The sequence below is a fragment of the Passer montanus genome, unplaced genomic scaffold (genome assembly GCF_014805655.1).
Source record: "Passer montanus isolate IOZ18808 unplaced genomic scaffold, ASM1480565v1 scaffold21, whole genome shotgun sequence".
NCBI lineage: Eukaryota > Metazoa > Chordata > Aves > Passeriformes > Passeridae > Passer > Passer montanus.
Genome location: NW_024366703.1, coordinates 3,284,915 through 3,306,848, shown reverse-complemented (window position 1 = coordinate 3,306,848; position 21,934 = coordinate 3,284,915). Strand labels below are relative to the sequence as shown.

Sequence of the window (21,934 nt, the reverse complement as noted above, 5' to 3'; positions counted from 1 at the left end):
CTGTGGCAGACCAGGCCACCTCATTATTTTCTTATACACATGAATATTTAAAAGTGCAAGGATCTTCAACAACACACAGACGAGTACAGACCCTTAAAAAAAAAAAAAAAAAGAAATAGGCTGAAAAATTACTTGACCTAAACAAATTTATTCGAAGAAAACAACTAGGGGCTCTAGGAAAAAAACCAAACATATTACTGTCTGACAGTCAGGACATGGAACCAGAGGCTTTGAGGGACCTTTCAGATATTTTCATTCTTTCAAGAAGGAGCTCTAAAAGAATACTAAATACCACAGCTACAAAGATTAACAGTGGGTATAACATTTGCTTCTGAAGGAAGTCAACCAGTATCAACACCAACTACTACTACATAGAAGGAATCTCACCACTTTTGGCCAAAAAATCAAAAGTATATACAGCATTTCAATTTGAAGCCCCAGTGCCAGCCTTCTGATCCCTAGCTGAAACAAGATAAGGCAAGCCAGGTGTTTTAACCTCTTTCCAAATATCAGTCTTGAGGCTATTGACTGATCAGAGATCAGGTATAATCAATCTGCTGTCTGAGGTTTTGGCAGAGTCTTTCATTGGTCCCAAAACCACATTAGGAACTCTAATGAAAAGAGAGGACACCTTCAAAACCCAGCACTAGATCCAAGAAGCTGCTTCTCCTTTCTCCATATTTGTTTGCTGTAAGTAAATTTATATTTGCTGACTTTGCAAATTTGCGATTATTTGTGATATAAATTTTTAAGACATTAACATTATGTGCATTTATAATATCTACTGTTAGCTAAGAGGAAAGTCTGACCTCTAATTAAATTGATTCAATCTTCATCTTTGCTGCCATCTGTAGGTAACTTGAGTGGTACAAAGGTAACTGCTCTGTCATCAGGACCTGTGTCCATGAGAAAGCACGATGTTCTTGTTACCTGTCTGTCCTGATTTTAGTGTTCAAATCAGGCAGAAAAATGTACAACAGCTTGTGGCTTTGCACCTCCAAGTAATCCTGCAACTGAGGTAGTTCAGAAAAAAAAGGAAAATTTAGTTAGAATCACAAAATCATAGAATGGTTTGGGTTGGAAGGGGCCTTAGAGATCACACAGTTCCAATCCCCAGCCCTGGGCAGGGATGCCATTCACTAGACCAGGTTCCTCAGGGCTCCATTCAGCCTGGCCTTGAATACTCCCAGAGGCATCCACAACTTCTCTGGAAAACCTGTTCCCGTGCCTCTCCATCCTCTGAATAAAGAACTTCTTTCACCATCTCATCTAAACTTACCCTCTTTCAGTTTAAAACCATTCCTCCTTGTCCTGCTGCTATCTCCCCAGAGAAAAAGTCCCTCTCCCCCTTTCTCATGAACCCCCTTCACGTACTGGAAGGCTGCAATTGCATGTTCCCAAAGCCTTCTCTTCTCCACATGGAAAAACCCCAGTTGTTGGATCCATGATGAGGATCCATGCTATTTTACAGCATTATTACACCATGGGATGCACCAGAACACCTGTAATTTTGACTGTAAATATGAAATATAAGTCTTGGTGTATGTTTGGTTGTTGGAACATAGTTTCTTCTCAGTGAGCTATGCAATGTTTTAGGAGAACTGTTATGGTAAAGAAAACTTCTCAAGAGAAAAATAAACCAAAAGCAGAGAGGTTGATCATAATTTTAAACCCATTATGACCAATTTTGGAAATCTGAAATTATACAAGTGAGGTCAGCATTTGAAATATTTGATTTAATGACTGGACAATTTTGATACATAAAAATAGATACTTAGTAGTGAACAAGTTTATACAAACAAGATTTCTTTTGTACAGTACAAAACAATGATGGAGATAAAAAAAGATTTGCTGGGTTACAGGGCAAGACACAAGAACAAAACACCATTGAATAAATTTTTTAAAATTATCAGAGGCTTCTTTCATAAATACAGTGTAATGCTTTCATTTAACAAATACAAAATTTACTATTTAATTTATCAACATCAGGAAATATATAAAATGTCTTTGAATGACAATCTGATTTAAAAACTGATGCAAATACAATAGCGTTTTTAGAATTCTGAGGTAATATTACACATTATCTCAAAAAAAGCTTCAATAAATAAAACTGAACAAAAGGCAAAGTGCAATTCAGTGAAAAGGAGAAAAGATAAAGCTTTTATTTTAACAATAGTAGATAAATAGTTATTAAAAGCAGGTTTAAGCCTTAAAAAAATATTTTGGCTAATTTGCCATGTTTTCAGATAAACTGTATAGCTATTTATTCATAAGCTCACCTTTCACGAATCCAATTCAACAGACGAAAGGCAGTAGGTCTTTGTTTCCAGGTTTCCTACTTACATCCACATTCAGGTGTTAGAAATTTAACATTGCTTGCGGCTATCTAGTTCATTCAGTGCAACAGTGAAAGCTTAATTTATTTCTCAACATCTGAAATGCTGCAAGTTAAAATTTATTTTAAAATGTCCATTTGGGAGATATAATGTAAAAATGCAGAATTTTTCAGTGCTGCTTTTAGCACACTTTGTGCTAACTAGTATAGTTCCAGGCTAAAGCTAATGGAAATTTTATTACTAGTTTCAAAGACAGCACTATGAATACAGTGTCAAATATTCTAAAATATCCTAATATTTATCTCTGCCTTAATAAAACAGTAAAATCACCAGTAACTTTTCTAGGAGAAATAAAAAAAAAAAATTTTACTCTTAGCTATTGAAGAATATCCAGAACAGCTTTGAAAGCATGAATTAGACAGATTAATTTGTTGATCATCAGTAAATCTGTTGATTGTATGTAAATAATACAGAGAAAGAAAGAAGACTAATATAGTATTTGAGTGCAGACACTACAAGATAGATATGCATCCATGCCCCAGCAGAAGTCATTGGGGAAAGCTGACAAATTAGATGCCAAAGTGTCTCAAGTGATCTGGGCCTTATTCAGCTGAAAGAAAAATCTACAGAACACACAGTAGCTGTTCATATTTAAAACTACTACACTGCATGCTGCTAAATTATTTCCATTTAATGAATAAAACCCAGACTTAAAATTACTTCAGTATTTTAGAACCGTTTCTTCCCCAGCTGCTAATTTACTAACTCAGAGCAGACATACCAAGAATGCCTTTCACAGAGTTTGTGCAATGAAAAATACAAAACATTTTTAAATGCTGGTCTCCAAGTTAATGAAAGTTGCAACATTCTTCAGAAATGTTATTGTATTCACTTTCATCACAGCTTATTTAAGACTTTCAACAAAGTTGCTGCAAAAAAATGATGCCGTGATAGACTATATCAGTTTTCCACAGGTTGTGGATATAATTCTCTTCCTAAAGCATTTCACCAGATGTGGAATTTATTTTAAATATCTAGTTTTGTTTACTATAATGCTACAGTAGATCTGGCTAGTCTGCTGTTAAGAATGAACATACAAATTCCTTAATACTCGTAGCTTGAACTTGAATCCCCTCAAGCTGAAAAAATACCTTTTAACACTCTTGTACAGTCAAGTGTAAAAGCTGAATATACAACATCTAAAACCTCTTATTCATAAAAAATAATTTTTTAGCAGTAAATGGCACTATCAAAACCCTATTTCTTCACAGGCAGTTATTTACATACTTCTTAGACAGTTGGTTTCACCAAGCAGGAAAACCAGAAGAATAAAACTACATACATTTTATAAAGACTAAAATTCCTATTTGCCTTTGTGAAAAAAAAAAGGCTACATGCTGATGTTATATTTTTGCTGCCACTGGGATTAACCAATAGAGAAATATTCTGTATATTTTCTCCCAGTAGGATACCTTGATGTAAAGAATTATGATTAATGTTAAAGTGCTATTAAGAAAAGCCTAACACTTGGGAATTGTCTTAGCTGGGTTTTGTTTATCAAACAGATGAGCTTTTTGTACAAAGAGAACTACTTTCTGTGACAAAGCAAGCAGCAAATGTATTGCCATTCAGGAAAAAACCATACACTTTCTATTTAATTAAAAAAAATATCTAAATGCGATAAAACTGGCACATTATCAAGAGACATGACAATGAAAAGCTTAAAGGCACAATCAGAAGAGTGTGGATGCTACATAAAAATGCTGTTCTTGGAGTATTTAATCTTATTCCAGACCAAACCCCTCTGCATTTGAAATTCCAATTATTAACTTTTGCTTCAGTTCCTTCTTGTTCTTGTAAGGAGGGAGACAAAGCTGGTTGAAGCACGTATGGGCCACAGGTAACCTAAAATAATTTAAAAAACACCCAGCAAAACATATTTAAGAATAATGCCATAGAATCAGAATGCTGCCAATTGCCTATACATTCTTGGTTAAACATTTCTTAAATAAGAAATCCTACAAAAGAAACATTTATCCCAATGTTGGTTCAAGTTCTGTTGTGGTCGAAAGTACCTCAGATCAGTTTGTTGCCTGGAACAGCCTCCTACCTTTTTTTTTTTTCCCATGTTGGAAACATCTTCCAGATTTTGGAAGCTCCAGAGTTTGGAAACTCCAGGTACTACACGAGTTCTTTAAACACAAAATCTGGGTATAGTAAGAATCTACAACATGGAAAAGTAAGGTGGGTCCTGCAGTAGGTACAGCCACACCTAGAAGAACCACAGTTCTGTGTCTGTGAGGATTCAGAATTCAGGGTTCAGCCGGGTAAAACAGGTCCTTACAACTTCAGTGGGGAGCTCTGAAGGACTGACTGAAATGCTGGAAAAATAGCAGTTCACAAATTCTGGTCTCAGCTACACCAACACTTCAGTTCCAGGCTTCTTCTGAGAGAGAGCTTGAATATATCTATTGCAGATATGGCTAAGGAATGCCTGACTGAAACACTGGAAACTTTGTTTCTCACTAGAATGGATTCATTTGATAAGCCACAGGTAATAAAAAGCTACAGAACTTCTTGTCATTTAAATTCTCAAGTGACATGGATGACACACCTGAGGATATATACTTGTCCTACAGCTGATGACTTGGCGGGGAGACAGGAGAAAGGCAATGAGCTGAAGCTCAACCTGCCATTTGAAAAACACTCTGTAAAATGTACTACAGCTGGACACACATATTTTATTATGTGACTCAAAAGCCCTCTAGGTCTCTCTTAATTTCATCCCTCAGACTTTTGAATGGCGCCAACTTGGCCTCTGATCATTGGCAAACATCCTCAAAAGTGGATGAAACCCCCAGATCTAGAAACTCAAGTTACTTTTCCCCTCCCTGCCCTTTAAATGATCAGCAAAGATCTGTTAATTTGACTGGGGTCATGGCTTCAGAATTTGGAAAGTTGAGAAGCTTTTATTAAATTTGCCAATTTTTATTGCTATTACATTACTTGATCCTATTGTGTGAGCAATATGATGGTGGTGTCTACATTTATTCCTTTGCAGGCAGTGTGACAGCAACAATTATCTTGCAAAAAATGGACCTACAGCAGTTTAAAATGCACACTATTTCAAAACACACATTCTCATTTCAAGAAAAAGAACAATTTACAGAAGGAACATAAAGAGTGATTAAATGTTGACTGATTATTCTTCATTTTTCATCTGATCTTCATGTTCCTTTAATGTTACTGGAACCACTTATTACCTCATTGAGAAAAGCATTAGAAATATCACAGTAAGGGGATAAAATTAAATTTAAAACCTCAAAATTTATTATGTTTATGCCTTTAGATCAGCTTTTCACAGAAAAGCCAGCAAAATTCAGACTTTGAAAAATATAGTTCCATTTAAGTATTTTGATCACTCTAAGTGTTTGAGAAATCTAGGTAAAGCCAGTAATTACTGCTTCACAGTGAGCTCCAGAGCAGCAAGTTTTCCTATACAGCTTTCAAATTATTTAAACTGACTTTCCCCAATCTTAAGAATGAAAATAATATTAACTGGCTTGCTATAAATAATGCCATCAAACTCAAAAAATTCAGAAAAAATCATGGTAGTTCAAGGTATATTTTCATTAGATCAGCTGTCATGTTAGGAATGATTAAATAAATAATTTATTTGAATTGAAAACATGTAAACAATCCCTATAAATAATTACCAGCCTCAAATGTAAACACTGACTGGAAAAACAATTTCCTTGTTTTTTAAATTTATGCAATCAAAAATGGGTATAACATTTTGAAGGCAAACTAAAGGAGTCCATGCAGTTTTTTCTTTGCACATTTGTTTGCTCTTCTGTAAAAAGACATTCAAGAGCAATAAGGGCTCTTGGGAAAAAATTTAATGAAAAAAATTTTAAAAACCCAAAACATTACTTACCAATTAGTGGATGTTTCACTCCTTGAAATCTTGAAATTCAGATCAGCCATTCCTCCCACAGGTACTCTATCACTTCCTGTAGCAAAATGCAGTAGCTTCTTTTGAAGATCCAGAGAAAATCCAAGTACTACATCCCAGAAGTATCTATGCTCGGGGCAGAGGGAGAAGGAAAAGTTGCAAGATGTGACATCATAAAAAAATAGCACGAAGATGATAATAAAACTACAGGTAGTACATGATGAATATCACTTACTGAGAATTTAATTAATATAGTCTATAGGACATCAGCAGTACTCCAATGTACAAGGTTAAATTCCCAAGGAATTGACAAGTACAATATTCTGGAATGATGTCTTGCCAAACGATGCCCCAACCCACTTATCTACACAAATATAAATGCCTTCTACTCGCTAATAGAAATGTCCTTAGTATCAAAAAGAATTGAGTAAAAAAATTTTTTAGAAGATTGGGTAGTAAAAATACTGAGACTTCATACTACTCCACATCAATGTGGTCATAATCTTTTAAGGATATTCAGTAAGCACATACCATTAAGGATCTAATTCTTCCTACTTATGACAATTTAGTAGTGTCTTTGTCTTATTTAGAAATAGGTTTCTAAAACTTCAGTCATTCTCAGGTTATCCTTGAAGAGAATACTGCTGGTAGATTAACATTCCATGGCATTTTATACTCAGTAATTAGAATAAAACCCATGCCTACCGTATAGTCAGATCAGTTTTCTGGTAGCCCTCATACTGGGTACTTCTCTGTAAAGCAGACATGTCCAGTTCAGGACTGCCACAGACAAGAATTTCAACCTCCTCTGGACGAAGTAACTGCCAAAAATCGAGGGCAAAATATTTAACTTTTAAAAAAAGATGAGGAATGATGCTACTAGATTAATTTTTTGTCATTACAGAAAAAATAACAGAAAATCATTCAACCTAAGTGTCTAACTTGGATACATACTGATTATAGAAAAATTAATCCCTCAGCACTTTGAACAATCCCTTACTATAGTAGAAAGTTAATTACAGGATAACACAATATTTCAGCATATTATGTTCTTTGTTTCTTCATCATTCTTACATTTATTACACTGACTTGCCTACGATGTGATCAGACTACAAATGGGTCAGGAAGAAAATTAAGTTTGTACAAATGGAAATCTGAGGGAGGGTCTTGATGTCAATTTTGATTTTAACTTCCATTTCATTTGCATTGACAATCCCAGCACAAGTAGCTGAGCAGCAGAGGCTGACAGAACTTGACTCTCAGTTGTACACACTGCTGTGCAAAGCAAATACTTCTAACAATAAACCATGTTCAATATCCACTAAACTTACACCTGCAGAACCCATTTATTCATTTACTACAACATCATCAAGTTGCGTGGAAGTATGCTATGGCATTTCAATGGATTCTCACTGTCTTTCCAGAACCCTCCCTGTGGCTGGGCACACCTCACTTTGCTGCAAGGTGTCACAGCTCACCAATTTCACTAGAATTTAGAAAATCCCTGACAAATTGAAACTTTCTCTTCTTTCTCAGTGTAGAAGGGATGCTGAAAATTAAAGAAGTCATTCCAACAGCCAAACAGAACTGAAAAGAGAAGAATGATTAATCTCAAGCTCACTGAGTGTTCTTCCTGCCAAAAGCAATATATGTTTTCAGAGGAGTCACTCAGGAGCACTCAGACACAGTTGTTCTGCAGTTCCCAAATGTAAGGAATATACAGAAACATTGTAAACCTTCACTGGAGAGCCTGTGATGTGTCTGTAAAAACAGAGTGATAAACGTGTCTTCTGGAGCTTTATTTATTGCTTTTCAATGAAACACTACAGAGAAGAGTTGATTACCTGATTAATTTCTTCTACTTATGTTGGATTAATCAAGTCTATCGATCAGTAAAGATTCTTTCCAAATCCTAAAATCATCCAGTGCAATTTAATTTAGATAACTCATTGTCAAATACTTGAAAGAGAAGCGGAGAGTTATGTTTCACTTATTCTTACCAGTAACGCATATGAAGCACAGACACTATGAAATCCATAATAGAAAGCTGCAAATTGTTTGTAGATCGATCTATTGAGAAGAAAATCAACATAGAGCTGCACATATTCTAAAAAAAAAAAATTATTTTGTTACATTATAATAATTTTAATCAATAATTTGTTCTGCCCTCTAAAATTCTGCCCTCTAGAATATGAAAAATGAAGCATTTAGTTTTAGATACCATTAAATTGGTAGGTACACCAGAAAGAACTACAGCCATTTCATGTTCACACTCTATTTAGGAAAGCATAGGTTTATAGAAAGGAGAAAAAGGACAAACTTAAATCTGCAAAGTATGTGTGGTTGATATAGGTAGAATTACCTTTCCTATTTCGATTTGTGACTGGAATTTTATCTCCATTTGGCTTTAAGTTGTAAGATTTTATAACACCGAATTCTTCCTGAAAAACCTACAGAAAAAGAGGAGTCAAGGTCAGCACTGGAAAATAAATTAATATACTTACAAATGCCAAAGCTTATATTATGTCTCCTCTCTTCAGCACATGCTGTAATTCTGAGGGTTGTGAGGTTTTTACAAGTTAAATATTACAGTGTTCAACAAATTGCTCAGAAGATTAGTATTCAAAGAACAAAAACTGACCCTGTTACATAGTGGCATGTCAAACTGACCTGCAGGCTCTGAAGCCATAGAGCTTTTCATACAAAAGAACAGCACAGGAGCAGTAAACACAATTAAGAAGGTATTTGCTCTGCTGTAGTTCACCTAGGAACTAAGTACCACCAATATGAAATTTCATTAACTCGTATGTGTGCTCTGAAACAATGAGTAACTGAAAAAGTCCTTCCTGACTGAAATAGCAGTTACAACACATATGTCAGGCAAAACTGTAAGAACTTGAACAGGCTATTGCTAAAGTGAGATTTTTGGACAAAATGCATAAAATAACCAAGTAAACTTTGACTACCTTCTGGGCTAGACAGAAAAGCAAAGAGCTGGAAATGCACCAGTAGCTGGCCAAGTGACCCTGGTGGTGAGCACTGGGATCCATCTACACTGTCAGGGAACAACAGCTTGGAGTGTCACCACGGAACCAAGCGTGGAAGACTCAGCAGTGCCGGGCAGCGCGGCTCCTGGAGCCAGCTCTGATCCCGTGCAGTTATGTTCCAAACAATCAGCAGTCACACTGCAATAAGCCACTCCACTTCCATTCCAACACTGGGAAAAATCACCAAACAAGGTTGAGAATCACTTATAGTAGTGCATTTAATGACCTGAAAGGTTGAGTAAAAATCCTCTTCAACATTGCCTTCATAGGATAGAAGTTCACTTAGTCCATGTGCCAATTCCTACAATATGAGTAAAAAACTCTTTAGTAAATCTACAAAACTAAGTGATGCAATTTGCAAAGATATGCCAGAAGCATTATTTTATACAGAAAGTATCTTGGAAAAAGCTGTATTTTTAAAATGCATGCTATGCTAGAAAAGAGAGATCTTCTGTTTCCATCAAAAGAAGATGTTATCAGCCTGCGCTGGAAAACAGCTGTTTTCAAACAGTTCATAACTCAAGCATTAAATACGAATAAATCAGGTTTTATATCAGTAATTTTGCCTTTTAGAAGATGTAATACTTACAGGCATAATCTGAAACAGGTCATCTAATGTGACACCACAGATGCCTACAAGTGTGTTATGATCACAGGGAACAATGGGAGGACTCAATAATTTCTTGTAACAGCAAGGCGGGAAACGAATATCCAAGGTGATACTGTTATATACAGCAAGTCCCATAAGCTATATATGTTAAAAGTTAAGGGCAAATCTGACATCTTTATTATAGGTAGTATTTTTGTAGCTTGGAAAAAATATTTTAAGATTCATGCTCAACAAACAGAAGGAATGTAAATGATTTCATTTTTTCTGGACTGAATTTTAAATGCAGTTTTTCATTACAATTAAGCAGTGGTTAGCATGGTCAAATAGTGCACATTGACAGAATGCTTGAGAATCTTCTTCATAATATTCTATACAAGCATTTCTACAATAAATTTTTCCAAAGTATTGTTATGAAAAAAAGAAAAATAAATATGTATTTTCTAGTGAGAGATCAATAAAGCAATGTTTCTTTTAAATAAATCTAAACGCATTAAGACATACCTGCACTGGTACTACAGCTCATCCATTAGCACATTTAAGTGCATCCCATGAAACAAATTTGAAACTATCCCAATTCAGCTTCTCAAAAGAATAGAATAGATCTGTTAGAAAATACCTACAACCACCATCTATCCAATTGCAATCCGTTAATGGACACAATTACATCATCTCAGTGGAGTTATAAGCATATACTATCATAAATTGTTTGTCTGACGTCTTCATTTATAAGCACAACAGAAAACCTAGAAAATAAACTAGTGCTCAAAATAGCATGTGGCTTCCATTTTGTAATAAAAAAGGCAAAAAGCCACATACTGTTCAATGGGGACTTGAATGAACTATTAATGGACACAGGTACATTGAAAGAAACTGAAAGAAACTCCAAGGCTTAAAATTACAACTTATACACACAGAAGTTGCATGTTTAATACCGACTTAGCATTTTCTAACTGTAAAACGTACCACGTACCCACACACCACCATTTTCTTCCTATTTTTAGTTCACTTGCTTTAACAATATTAAAAAAAAATAAAATTAAAATGGAACATAGGCGTATACACAACCTTTAAAGGAGCTTGAGCCAGTGCCTTATTTCATCCCCACACCAGCTCATTAAATGGCTGCTGTTCATAAAAGGATACGGCTCCAACCAGTCGGAATTCTGAGTAGTTGTCACATTTAAAGCTGCTGAACCAATGGCACTGCGAGTCCTTGTGGTAGGTGAACATGCCTGCAGAATGGCAACATGGCCCTTAAGAAGGCACTGAGCTTTGTAAGAATTCGTACAAAGCCTCCTCTTTCTCACCCATGCACCCTTGGAATGCTCCTGGGGTGCCCACATCCCCATGCTTGTTCTCAGGATCCCGTTCCCACCCAGGGCAGGAGCCTGCAGGGAGGGGCTTGGGAAGGAGCACCAAGGGCAGTGCCAAGCCTGAAGCAGGCTCAAGCCCACCTGCCCAGCTTGGTGCTGGTGCAACACATTTTTCAGGGCCTCCAGTTGTGGACATTTTGCATTTTCCCTATGCAATCTGTTTCCTCATTGCACTCCAGCATCAGTACTGCCATAAATATTAACTGTCTAACCAAAAATTTTCTTACTGCAATGTAAACTCACTTCCTCCTCTCTTTCTAGGTCAATAGCAGATGACAATCCCTAAAAATTCTGGCATGAATCCCATGATACAAATACCATAAGTTTACCTTCTTAGAATAGAAAACTGCAAACGGTTTATGTTATACACACACTACCAGCAAACTGATATGTTTCATATTTTGTCAAAAAATTATACCAGAAAAGTTAAAAAAGCCCCAAACCACATGTACCCTAAAAAAGCCACTCATGGGTCTAAATGACAAGCTAGATCTTACTGAAATCATGAGTATAGATGAGTTTGACTGCTATTTGCGTCAGATACAGAACATTCTGTTTTAAAGAGTGCCAGAAAGTAAAAACCTACAAAATAAAAGCAGATAACAGCTCTAAAATGCCTAGGAAGTATTGCTCAGAGAAGTAAGACACACTCCACACTCCTGCTTCTTCTAATGCAGAAGTAAACTGGGTAAAATGTGATGGCCTTTTTGAATCTGTTGGGATTGAATGGGCCAAGTTTATTATTGTTGCCATGGTCTGTACAAACCAAAGCACTGACTAGTTCTAAGCACATCTTGTATGCAATAGCTCACTGCATCTCTGTTTGAAGATAAAGTTGGTGAAAAATAATATTTAAATGAAAACAAAAACCAAAGTCCTTTTGATTTAAAAAAGAAAAAGGAATGAAAACCCAACTTTTCTGAGGGACATCTAGCTCTTATGATAAATTACAGTCAAAAAGCTGCCTTCACATTTTCCCCCCACGCTCCCGAACAATTTATCTTTCGAACTCCAGCTCAAAAAGTGCTCATCACAAAAGGTTTAGACACTGCCATTAGACATTGCCAGAAGCAACAGAACAGCTGCATGTAAGGCAGAGCAACGTTCACATGCTAAAAGGCCATAGGATGTTGGAACAAAATAGGTTGCAAATCCCATTTATTAATTGTCCACACCAAGATAAAGAAAGCATTGCAAAACACACAGGCAGGCAGATAGCTGACTTAGTTTAAACTCCAGGAGTTAAACCTGAAGAATCAGTTAACCTGGAAAGGGTAATAACAGTGATATTTTCCCTTCCAAGCTTCTCACATGTTATTTGCATCTTAAACATTAAAGACAGTAGAGGATACAGTCCCTTTCCAAGGGACAAGAGTATTTCTGAACTCCTCCCACACTTGGCTGATAGTCGTAACAATGAAAGAATTTGCACTTTAAAGTAAGGAAGCCTGCCAGAGATAGTGAAAAAATAAATTACTCTGAATGTTTCCAAACTCATCAGTTACCAAGCTCTGCTGACAGCTTTTTTACTAACTGAACTGTCAAACTTACAGAATGCTTTCTGCAGGATAAATTGTTTCCTATTAAGGTGGCTATCACCAATGTCATGTCTTCACATGGACCCCTTTTTACTGGAAAAAGGGCTACAGACAAGTAATCTCAGTAGATATGACGGCATATTTATGACTTAGAATTCTGTACCTTTAGAAGTAGTCCTAATAAACAATAAAGGACCATGATTTTAAGGGACATGAACACTTCCAGGCAAGCTCAAGACTATCAGGTGATATGCTCAAGTCCCTGCAAATCAATTTAAAAGCCATCCTGGCAACATTTTAATGCACTAAGTCATCAGTAATGTATCCATGCACAGAGGAAAGCTCATTAGAGTGGTGAATACAGATTCATCACCCAGATTCATCTACATCACTATAAAACAAGTGGACAGAACTGCTTGTTTACGACTGCACATTCATGTCTTACAATCTCCTGTTTAATCAAAAAGCCTTATTTTTTTCCCCTTGGGCATGAAATGCCCTTAAAGACTCACTAGTCCTGGTAACAGCAGAGGCAGGCTTTTTCATTCAGGCTCACACCCACCTATACTGTCTCTGCTACTTCCTTTCTTTTCTGAGATTACCCCAGACCCCTTTAAGAATACTGACTGCACAGATACCACAAACAGAATGTATGATGACAAAGATTCAAGTAAAAACTAACCTCTACCTTTCCTAGTCACAGAAATAGTACTAGAATGTGCAGGCACTCACTCTCAGTGCAACTATCAGCACCAAAAAACTCCCCATTGATACACGGGAGACCAAAGTTGGCAGTTTGCCAGAACGGAGCATAGTAACCCAACTGCAGCTACTGACAAAACCCAAAAAACCTCCCTCCCTAAACTAGCAATATGAAGACAACTGACAGCAGAAAGACAAAATGCAGCATATGAAGAAATAAGGAAAGATGGTAAATGATAACGCCAAATGTATTGGTTTATCTCTACTTGAATATTTGTTAAATCATTCTGCTGTTTTAGGCTGAGAACATTTCCTTCATGGCTAATAGCTAAGTTATTAGAAAGGATATGTTTTGGATTTGTGCTGAAAACAGTGTTTATAATACAAAGACTTCACTATTATTGCTGAGTGCTTATACAGAGTCTGAACAAATTCTCACAATCTACTTAACAATTATGAGGACTCACCATAATCTGGGTGAAAAATCTGCCGAATCAGAAGAAGAAACCATTCTTTTGTCAGGCCGCCCATATCAAGACCAGCTTCTCCTACAAATGTGACTTTTAACTTCTTTTTCAGATCTGCCTTCTTCCTTGCTAGCTATTATGAAATAGGTGAGGCAGAAGAAAAAGGAGATTTAACGTATTATCACTACCACTAGCAATAGAGAACACACCTCAGCCTCTACTCTACTGCTCTCACTTCACTTAAGCCATTAATTCACATAATTTTCTACTAATAGGTCAAACCTATATTAAAACAATAATTGAATTGCAGAAGCAAGACAATTATGGCCACTTGACATCATCAACTACTTTACACAGGGTGTCACTCTCTGGACTTGAAGTTAGGTGGTGTACAAACAGGCTTAATAAGCAATTAGATATAATGAACTGAGTTTGTCTGGAGTATTTCAGACCTACATAATTTTTTACCTTTTCTGCAAATGACAAATTAAAAAAGTACTTAGACGTAATTTGGAAATATTTAGAAACAGGGATGTAAGCTAACACTTTCAATATTTGGATACTATTCGGTTCTGTGTAAGATACCTGCCAGCAAGTATCAGCTGCTTTTTAGAACTGTTCTTTAGACAGTGATAACAAGCTCTTTTCATTGCTTTGTCCTAAGAGACACTACTTCATGCAGGTACACAAAAAATCTGCAAAGAAGTAGATTACAGTCCTTTACAATAACAGTGATCTTTCAGACTGAGTCTCTGTACAAGCTTCCTTTAAACCATTAATTACTGTCCAGCTTCAGAGAAAGTGTTTAAACCAGCCAAGGATATGCATGAGCTAAAATAATCTTCATGTTGTTAGTTGCTCAAGTAAATTCCTATTACATAAATTTTATAACTATAGGTATTGGTGTTCTTTGAAACAAGCTATTTATTAGTGGAAGTGATTTCCTTTGCAAATTTTTAAAACTTGAAATACAAGTAAGACATCTTCCCTCTCCACCTGCTGATCCCCATAAATTTGAAAATATGAATATAATACGTTTGTACTCATCTCTGAGATGGGTAGAAGAAAACATTGGAAATAAATAGGAGAATATTTTGAATACAAAAACTTTTAAATTTGCTCTTGGTAATTTTGGTGTGGTTAAAAAATTTACAATGCCTGAGAGAAACCAATATTACCAACTACATTTCTTTTGTCTTAGGAGAAAAGGCCAAAAATAGACAGGCTTCAATATAGGAAAATAAAATTTAAACTTACATTTTATAATATGAGTAATTAGAGTTTGTTTCATGCTGTTTTCACTACTTGGACTTATTTTTCTGTATCATCAGGCTGTTCTCAATGTTGAGAAAGAGAGGGAACTGTATTTCACTAAATAATGTTAACTAGCAAGGCTCAGTGGTTACTGAAGAATTGCCTACTTTAATGGACACATCTGTTTCATTTCTAAAAAAAGAAAAATTACATTGAAGAATCTGAAGAATTAGTTTAAAAAATGTAGGAATATAAAGCCAAAAATTATTCTTATAGGATTAAAGAAGGAAAATAATAAAAATATTCAAAGAATTAGAACAGAACAACCTCATTAGTGATTAGTCACATATTATTCATGCTGTTATAACGGCATCAAGTCCTACAGAAATTGATAATTGTCCACTGTATTCTTAACAGAAAAATTACAAATACAAACACAGACCACGTACAAGCATGTATGTTTGTTATGGGTTTAGCTACAGAGCAGTATGAGCACAGGAAATGAATTTCAAAATGTCTAACCCAATCTGTTCTGCAGTACTACAATTTTGACAGTAATTAAATTATCTTTATTTAGTATTATGTAGTTATATTCCCAATCTCTTAGTGCAAAAGACTTGAATATGACTTATCAAATTGAAATCTAAGAATAGCTACTCTACAGCAACACACAATTTAATTTTATGTTTTTGTTACCTCATCAAGTGAATCACTAACAAGGTGTGTCCTCCTCACTTTCACATTTAGGAATAACATATTCATGTCAGGCTTCTGTCTGCGAGAGACTTTATCCACAAGGCTTTGCTATTTGAATGAAAAAGAAATATCACACATGCAGCATCTTCATTTGCAAAAAAGGTGTCACACTTGTTAACAGTAAAAAGGTCTCAGTATCCTGTATTGAAGACATTTCCCTGACACTGTAACTGGTTCAGTCTTTTCCAGGAGATGGAGAAAAACTTCTTTCCTACTGTAGATACCTTCTACACTACATTTGAACTAACGTCTTGGGAGGTTTAACAGGAAGGTGGCACTTCCCAAATTGTTAAAAATATACCCATAAGATTCTGGAAACTGACTTAAGCTTTAATTAGTTATTCACAAGGAATCACCTGTACAAGACTGCTACTGAGGGAGGCAGACAATGCCTTTTCCAAGCACAAAAGGCTGCTCAGAAGCAGTACCGCTTCCATGACCTGAAAGGATACAGCTGAATCTTGGTATTCCATGACAACGCACCTCCACAGAATAACATACAAAACAGTTCAAAATTCTCATGGAATTTTTCTTCCTTAATCATTGTGTTAATTTAACATGCTAGCATGTTATGCTGGTTTCTCAAAAGAGGAAAAAAAGTAAATCAATACTATAAGTTACTCTCTTAAACACTGCCCTCTATAAGGATCCTGAAACTAAGTACACAAAAAGAAAAAAATATCCAGAGAACCCAGCATGGACTGGGTTCTAGACTATTCATAGTAAAATGGATTAAGTTCTTTTTCAGGGTAGTCAGAAATACTAGAAGGTGAAATGACAGGTCACGTGTAGTATCATTCTAACAAATACTCATAAAGTACCAACATATGAGACATAAATATTTATCATTGAGGGACTTACCCGTGCAATACTTATCATTTGTTGTTCTGAGTCCCTTTGAATAATAACTTTTTTTGCTGCTATAGAAATAATAAATGGGTATTGACAGAAAGAAAACCTAACAAGAGAAAAGAAGATTAAATATTTTCTTTCTAGCATACTATTTTCATTTTAAGAATATAGGAGTGAATTACCATTCAGTAAGTAATTCCTCCACTGACAATAATTTGCAAATAGCTGCAGTTTTTTTCACTTTGTATATAGTGATACTTGACTCACTAGAACAAACTGTTATTTGCAAATACTGCTAGAAACTGAAATTAGTAATACTTATCTCTTCTCATTTGGTTTTTTTTGTGGTTTGTTTTGTTCAGTTGCTTTTTTTCCTTCTCAAGTAGAATATCAGGTATCAGGCAGAAGAGTAGCCTGAAATACCTGATTCAGTGGAGCAAATTACAGTCTCCAAGTTCTCCCCAACTGCTGCTGAAGGCAAGGAAAATCCCTAGGAATGTACTGGAGGCTAAAATATGTCTGTAGTAAGACACAGTCAGAAGTCTATGCTAATAATTAATAAACTTACTTTATTATCATCCATATTTTACATGCTTTTTCTAGTTTGCAGAGGCAGAATGAGATTTATTTCAGACAATCTCACATCCATGCAAGTAGGTAGTAGTGACAATATGTTTTTACAATACAATAATACAGTATTTAATGTGGATCTATACAGACATAAATGCTGTGCATACCATATACAGACACTATATATCCACTATGTTTCATATAGATATACCAAGCACAGATACAATGCTTTGAAGAACTACTCAACAAGAAACAACCAGTAATTCCTCTCACCTGTGAGAATTCCCATAGCATTGCCAGTTGTGATATTCTTCCATAAGATCAATATGATCAAGTGTAGAATTATAGAAATCCGTATATGAAATAATAGGAGGGCTAATCAGACTATTTGCAGCATCTACAAAGAAAACACAAAAGTCTTTTAATATAATGGACATCTCATTTCTTGGCATCATGAGCACCAGTGACCACAAAAACTTTAAGCCAAGTCTAAAATTATGCAAAAAATTAATAACTTAGTTACAGAACTTAGCTACAGAACTATAGCTACAACATGACACTATAAAACATCATATTAATTGCTGCAGAAAACAGTAAATCCCTTGTTCAGCCCACTTATGATAAGGGAACCTCAGTTTGACTCTGGTTTCCTTACTGGCATACATGGAATTAAGGTTTTATGGATAAAGTGTGCTATGTTCTGCTGAAATTTATGAAAAAGCAGTTTGATAAATGAAAGTGGTTAAGAAATCCATACAATTTCAAGCAGCTATGGCTAGAAAATCTACATTTTTTCCAGTATACCATCTAGACCTGCACAAAAACTAAGTACTTTACCAAAGGAAGAAAGCCAATTCACATGTAAGCTATCTCATTATGTAATGGCATTCATAAAATGTCAAACAGTAAGTTTTCTCCATTTACACTTCAGCATAATTTAATTTTGGTCAGTCAGACACAAAGTAGTGTTTTTTGATTGACTAAATAACTCTTTTTCCAGAATTAAGGAACAAGCAATTCTTTCATATCTATGAAAGAGTTAAACACTATAAACACATATTGGGTTTAGATGCAGGTGTGCTAATGTGCCTAACTCTGGGCAGGCAGGAGTGTGCAAAATACTTTTAAGTAGAAGTCTTAAGTTGACAGTGAAAACATCTTAATACCAATTTTAATTTTCATTTGGTGGTTTTGTCTTCTCCTAAAACAGAGAAAGTAAATGCTCTAGTAACCACTTGGCAGCAGGTTTACATTTGCAGCAGTCAAATTTGCTGTGCTCTATGTTGAACTGAGCACGGATTTACTTTTTTTAAGCTGTAGTTTTGGACATAAGAGGCACGTGCATTGCCTAACTTCCTTTAGATGCTAAATAGTTCTGTGGGGGTAGGTGAGTTACAGAAGAAATTCTGGAAGCTACTAGTTTAAGACAGTTTCTTTTATAAATCTAAAGGACACCTTAACCATTGGTTACTTCTGTGGATTTCTGTTTGATCAATCTTCAGTTGTTGTCACAGGAAAATTCTGTATAGCAATTATCCTCTACTGGAAAGCAAGTAGGAAGACTTATCAACAGAAAACTCTTGCTTACTACATTTGAGCATTTTATTGTAGTTTGCGCCGTGTCACCATTGTTATCAGTTTTCCCTGAAGAGGAGCAGTAAAAAGTATCCTCTCCCAACATGTGTGTGTGTATATAAAACAAACCCTATAAACACACGCAAATATATATATAGAAACATATACATGCCCACACAGTTCAAGAAAAATACCTACTAAATAAAGCCAGGACTTTTGTTGCTGATGGAATCCACCAGGTACATTTCACCATAGGTGGAAACTCCTCAGGTTTTGCAGGAAACAGCCGTAAAGAAATAAATTGCAGCAACCTGTCCACCACCTGCTTGAACCTCTTCTGTGAAATCCTAAAACAAACATGCTGCACTTACTCTCATGTGACCACTGTCTACACTAGAGTTTGTTATCAATTTCAATACTTTTAAGAAAACTCCTTAATTAAAAATTTTTAGTTGTTTAATTTAAAAAAATGCTTTTGTCCTGTACATAAAAACAAAATTGCAAATGTAAATTTTGAAGAAGCATGCTTTTAATTATTGACAAATGGCAATTCTCTTCAGTGCACCCCTAACTATGCTCTTTAAGTCTGTTGAAAAATAAAAAAAAGAGCAATAGAATCATTATCTGTTCTTGACTTTTAGTGAACAAAACAAAAATCCTTATCAATTTCACTCCACACTCTGAATACTGAGGAATTCTGATTTATTTTGAGATACATGGTCCTTTTAAATAAAAAGTGGTATATGCTTCATATGCCTGTGCCACGTGCACATTTTAAATTACATGCTGCACCACTTCCACAATAGGACAACAATAATAATAGATGCATACATATGCTAAAATAGCCTTTTGTAAACAAGAGTTCTCCTATTTTAATGGTTTCCATTTCTAACACATGCTTTAAGACCAAAAACATTGATATGTCTATTGCATCCTTAACTAAAAGTGGAAACCTCATTTGTAAATGCAGCTCCAATGAAGTAATTACCACAATTTTAAGCAAATCTGGACATAGGGAGGGAAAGGGAATCTGAATTACCATCCTTGCAGAGAAGAAAATCCTTAATTAAGATTTCCTAGGAAAATTGGAAATTGCAAATATGGCCAAACTTTGTTTTTACCTCAAACAGAACTTTTTGCTCAGTCAGTACATGGAAGGCAATCTGCGTACAAACTTAGGGGCTACTCTTTGGGCAGTTACCCCCATATGACTTTTTTAGTGAGGTGCTATTAGAGTTCTTTCAATTAATTACAAATCTAATGCCCTAACCACACTCTCTCACCACCTGTACTGCACCAGGAAGCCAGGCCTCTAGCTCCATTGTGGTTTCTGTACATTACAGTAACATTATGATATCTTTTGCAATTTACATGAGATTAAACTTTATTTAAACAAAGATCATAAAGATGTTTGTTTTAATAATACCATGTAAACATATAACTAAAAATTTACACACAAGTTATTTTGCATATGTTATCAAAAAATAACTCTGATAAGTAATTTTGCGATTAAGGCTTTTTTCTAGAAATATAATTTTTACATTATGTACATTTTGCATCTATAAATCAGTATCACTTAGTGGACTATGTCCACATGTATTTGAAAGCAAGAAAACCAATCTCTTCAGTCAATTAAATTAACTTTCATATAATTTATAAAACAGTCAACATCAATGGAAATACAGTAACAATTGTAATCCTAGAAATGGAATTTGTAATGTGGGATTTTGTTGGGTTTTTTTTTTACTTTTTAGACCAGTGCACTAGGAAATGATGGTCAGCTTCTGTTAAGGCTGCTATCTGTCTTAGCAAGTGAGCATAGATGACATAAGTAGAAGTGTTACTAAATTGAGGATTCTGAAAAAGATTAAAAAAAGTGTTAGGTTAATAAACTGCATAAAGGGAAAAAAGTCATTAGGATTTTTTCTTATGTTTGTTGTTGCCAGTACAATTACACAAGAAAGTTCACCAAACAGCTGTGACAGTGGTAAAACTATGTGAAAAAACAACTCACAACTTCTAGCCAAATAAAAAATACACAACTTCTCTATTGTAAAAGTATGACTTTTTCCCCAAAAAGAAAGCCCACAAGTAGCCCAAAGGCAGTACTCAAAATTCTGGATTATTCTTTACATTGTAACACAAATTACACTCCTCTAAGTGATGTGGTTTTCATATCAGTAATACAAATTTTTGTAGCTCTTGTCTATCCCACATCAATCCAAAGTAATTTTCCCTCTATTCCATGTGATCACATATTCCCTCATTTTAGCAGGAGACATTCTTTTTAATTCACAGCTAGTATATACCACCCCAGAGAAGAACACTATTGTCTCAATAAATTAAACTGCCATTTGATATTCTCAAATAACAGCAGAAACTGCTCCTTGTGTGCAGAGGTGTTAGGTACACTAGCAAAACATAAAGCAAGCCAACTATAGCAGCAAAGGTAAGAGGTGACCACAGACAGAAATCAGACATTGTAACCAGTCAGATAGGCTGGAGAAAGTCAGCCAGACAGACTGGATAAAATGCAATATGGAGAAAGTCACAGCAATATCAGAAAGTGCATACACTGAAACTTTTAGAGTTACAGCATCCTAATACAGCAAATCTGGGAATAAGGACAACATAAGAACAGATAAATAGGTAAAATATTTATCCTTTCAACCCAGAAAAAAAAAGCAAACAATTACTTGTCTGTTAGTGCATAGTTTTAGTCTATACAACCTTTCCCCATCAACTGTCTCCTATTAAGCTCCCATTCCCACCATGCATTACACTTTTTCAATTTTTCAACACATTCTTACAACAGGAAATTGAATGGGAAGTATCTCAGCTATACAAACTATCTTGTTTGTACAGTATACTGGTTTATAGATTGTAAGTTAGGTACACA

The 21,934-nt window shown here is 35.3% G+C and overlaps 1 protein-coding gene across 4 annotated transcripts in view; it reads right to left on the bottom strand.

Moving 5' to 3' along the window:
- Positions 1 to 1,715: 1,715 nt before the first annotated feature.
- Positions 1,716 to 21,934, bottom strand: part of HECTD2 (HECT domain E3 ubiquitin protein ligase 2) — a 32,609-nt gene continuing 12,390 nt past the window's right edge. For 2 of the 4 annotated variants that reach the window (XM_039709143.1, XM_039709144.1), the window contains 14 exons: positions 20,783 to 20,892; positions 19,234 to 19,382; positions 17,734 to 17,857; positions 16,900 to 16,996; positions 15,979 to 16,086; positions 14,029 to 14,161; positions 11,092 to 11,180; positions 9,928 to 10,086; positions 9,565 to 9,639; positions 8,654 to 8,741; positions 8,292 to 8,398; positions 6,997 to 7,112; positions 6,274 to 6,417; positions 1,716 to 4,241 (listed from right to left, as the gene is read on the bottom strand). In XM_039709143.1, coding sequence (XP_039565077.1) covers positions 4,121 to 4,241; positions 6,274 to 6,417; positions 6,997 to 7,112; positions 8,292 to 8,398; positions 8,654 to 8,741; positions 9,565 to 9,639; positions 9,928 to 10,086; positions 11,092 to 11,180; positions 14,029 to 14,161; positions 15,979 to 16,086; positions 16,900 to 16,996; positions 17,734 to 17,857; positions 19,234 to 19,382; positions 20,783 to 20,892 — 1,620 coding nt within the window. In that variant the 3' untranslated portion in view covers positions 1,716 to 4,120. The remainder of the gene's footprint in view (positions 4,242 to 6,273; positions 6,418 to 6,996; positions 7,113 to 8,291; positions 8,399 to 8,653; positions 8,742 to 9,564; positions 9,640 to 9,927; positions 10,087 to 11,091; positions 11,181 to 14,028; positions 14,162 to 15,978; positions 16,087 to 16,899; positions 16,997 to 17,733; positions 17,858 to 19,233; positions 19,383 to 20,782; positions 20,893 to 21,934) is intronic. The other 2 variants (XR_005627443.1, XM_039709145.1) reach the window with 2 other exon arrangements.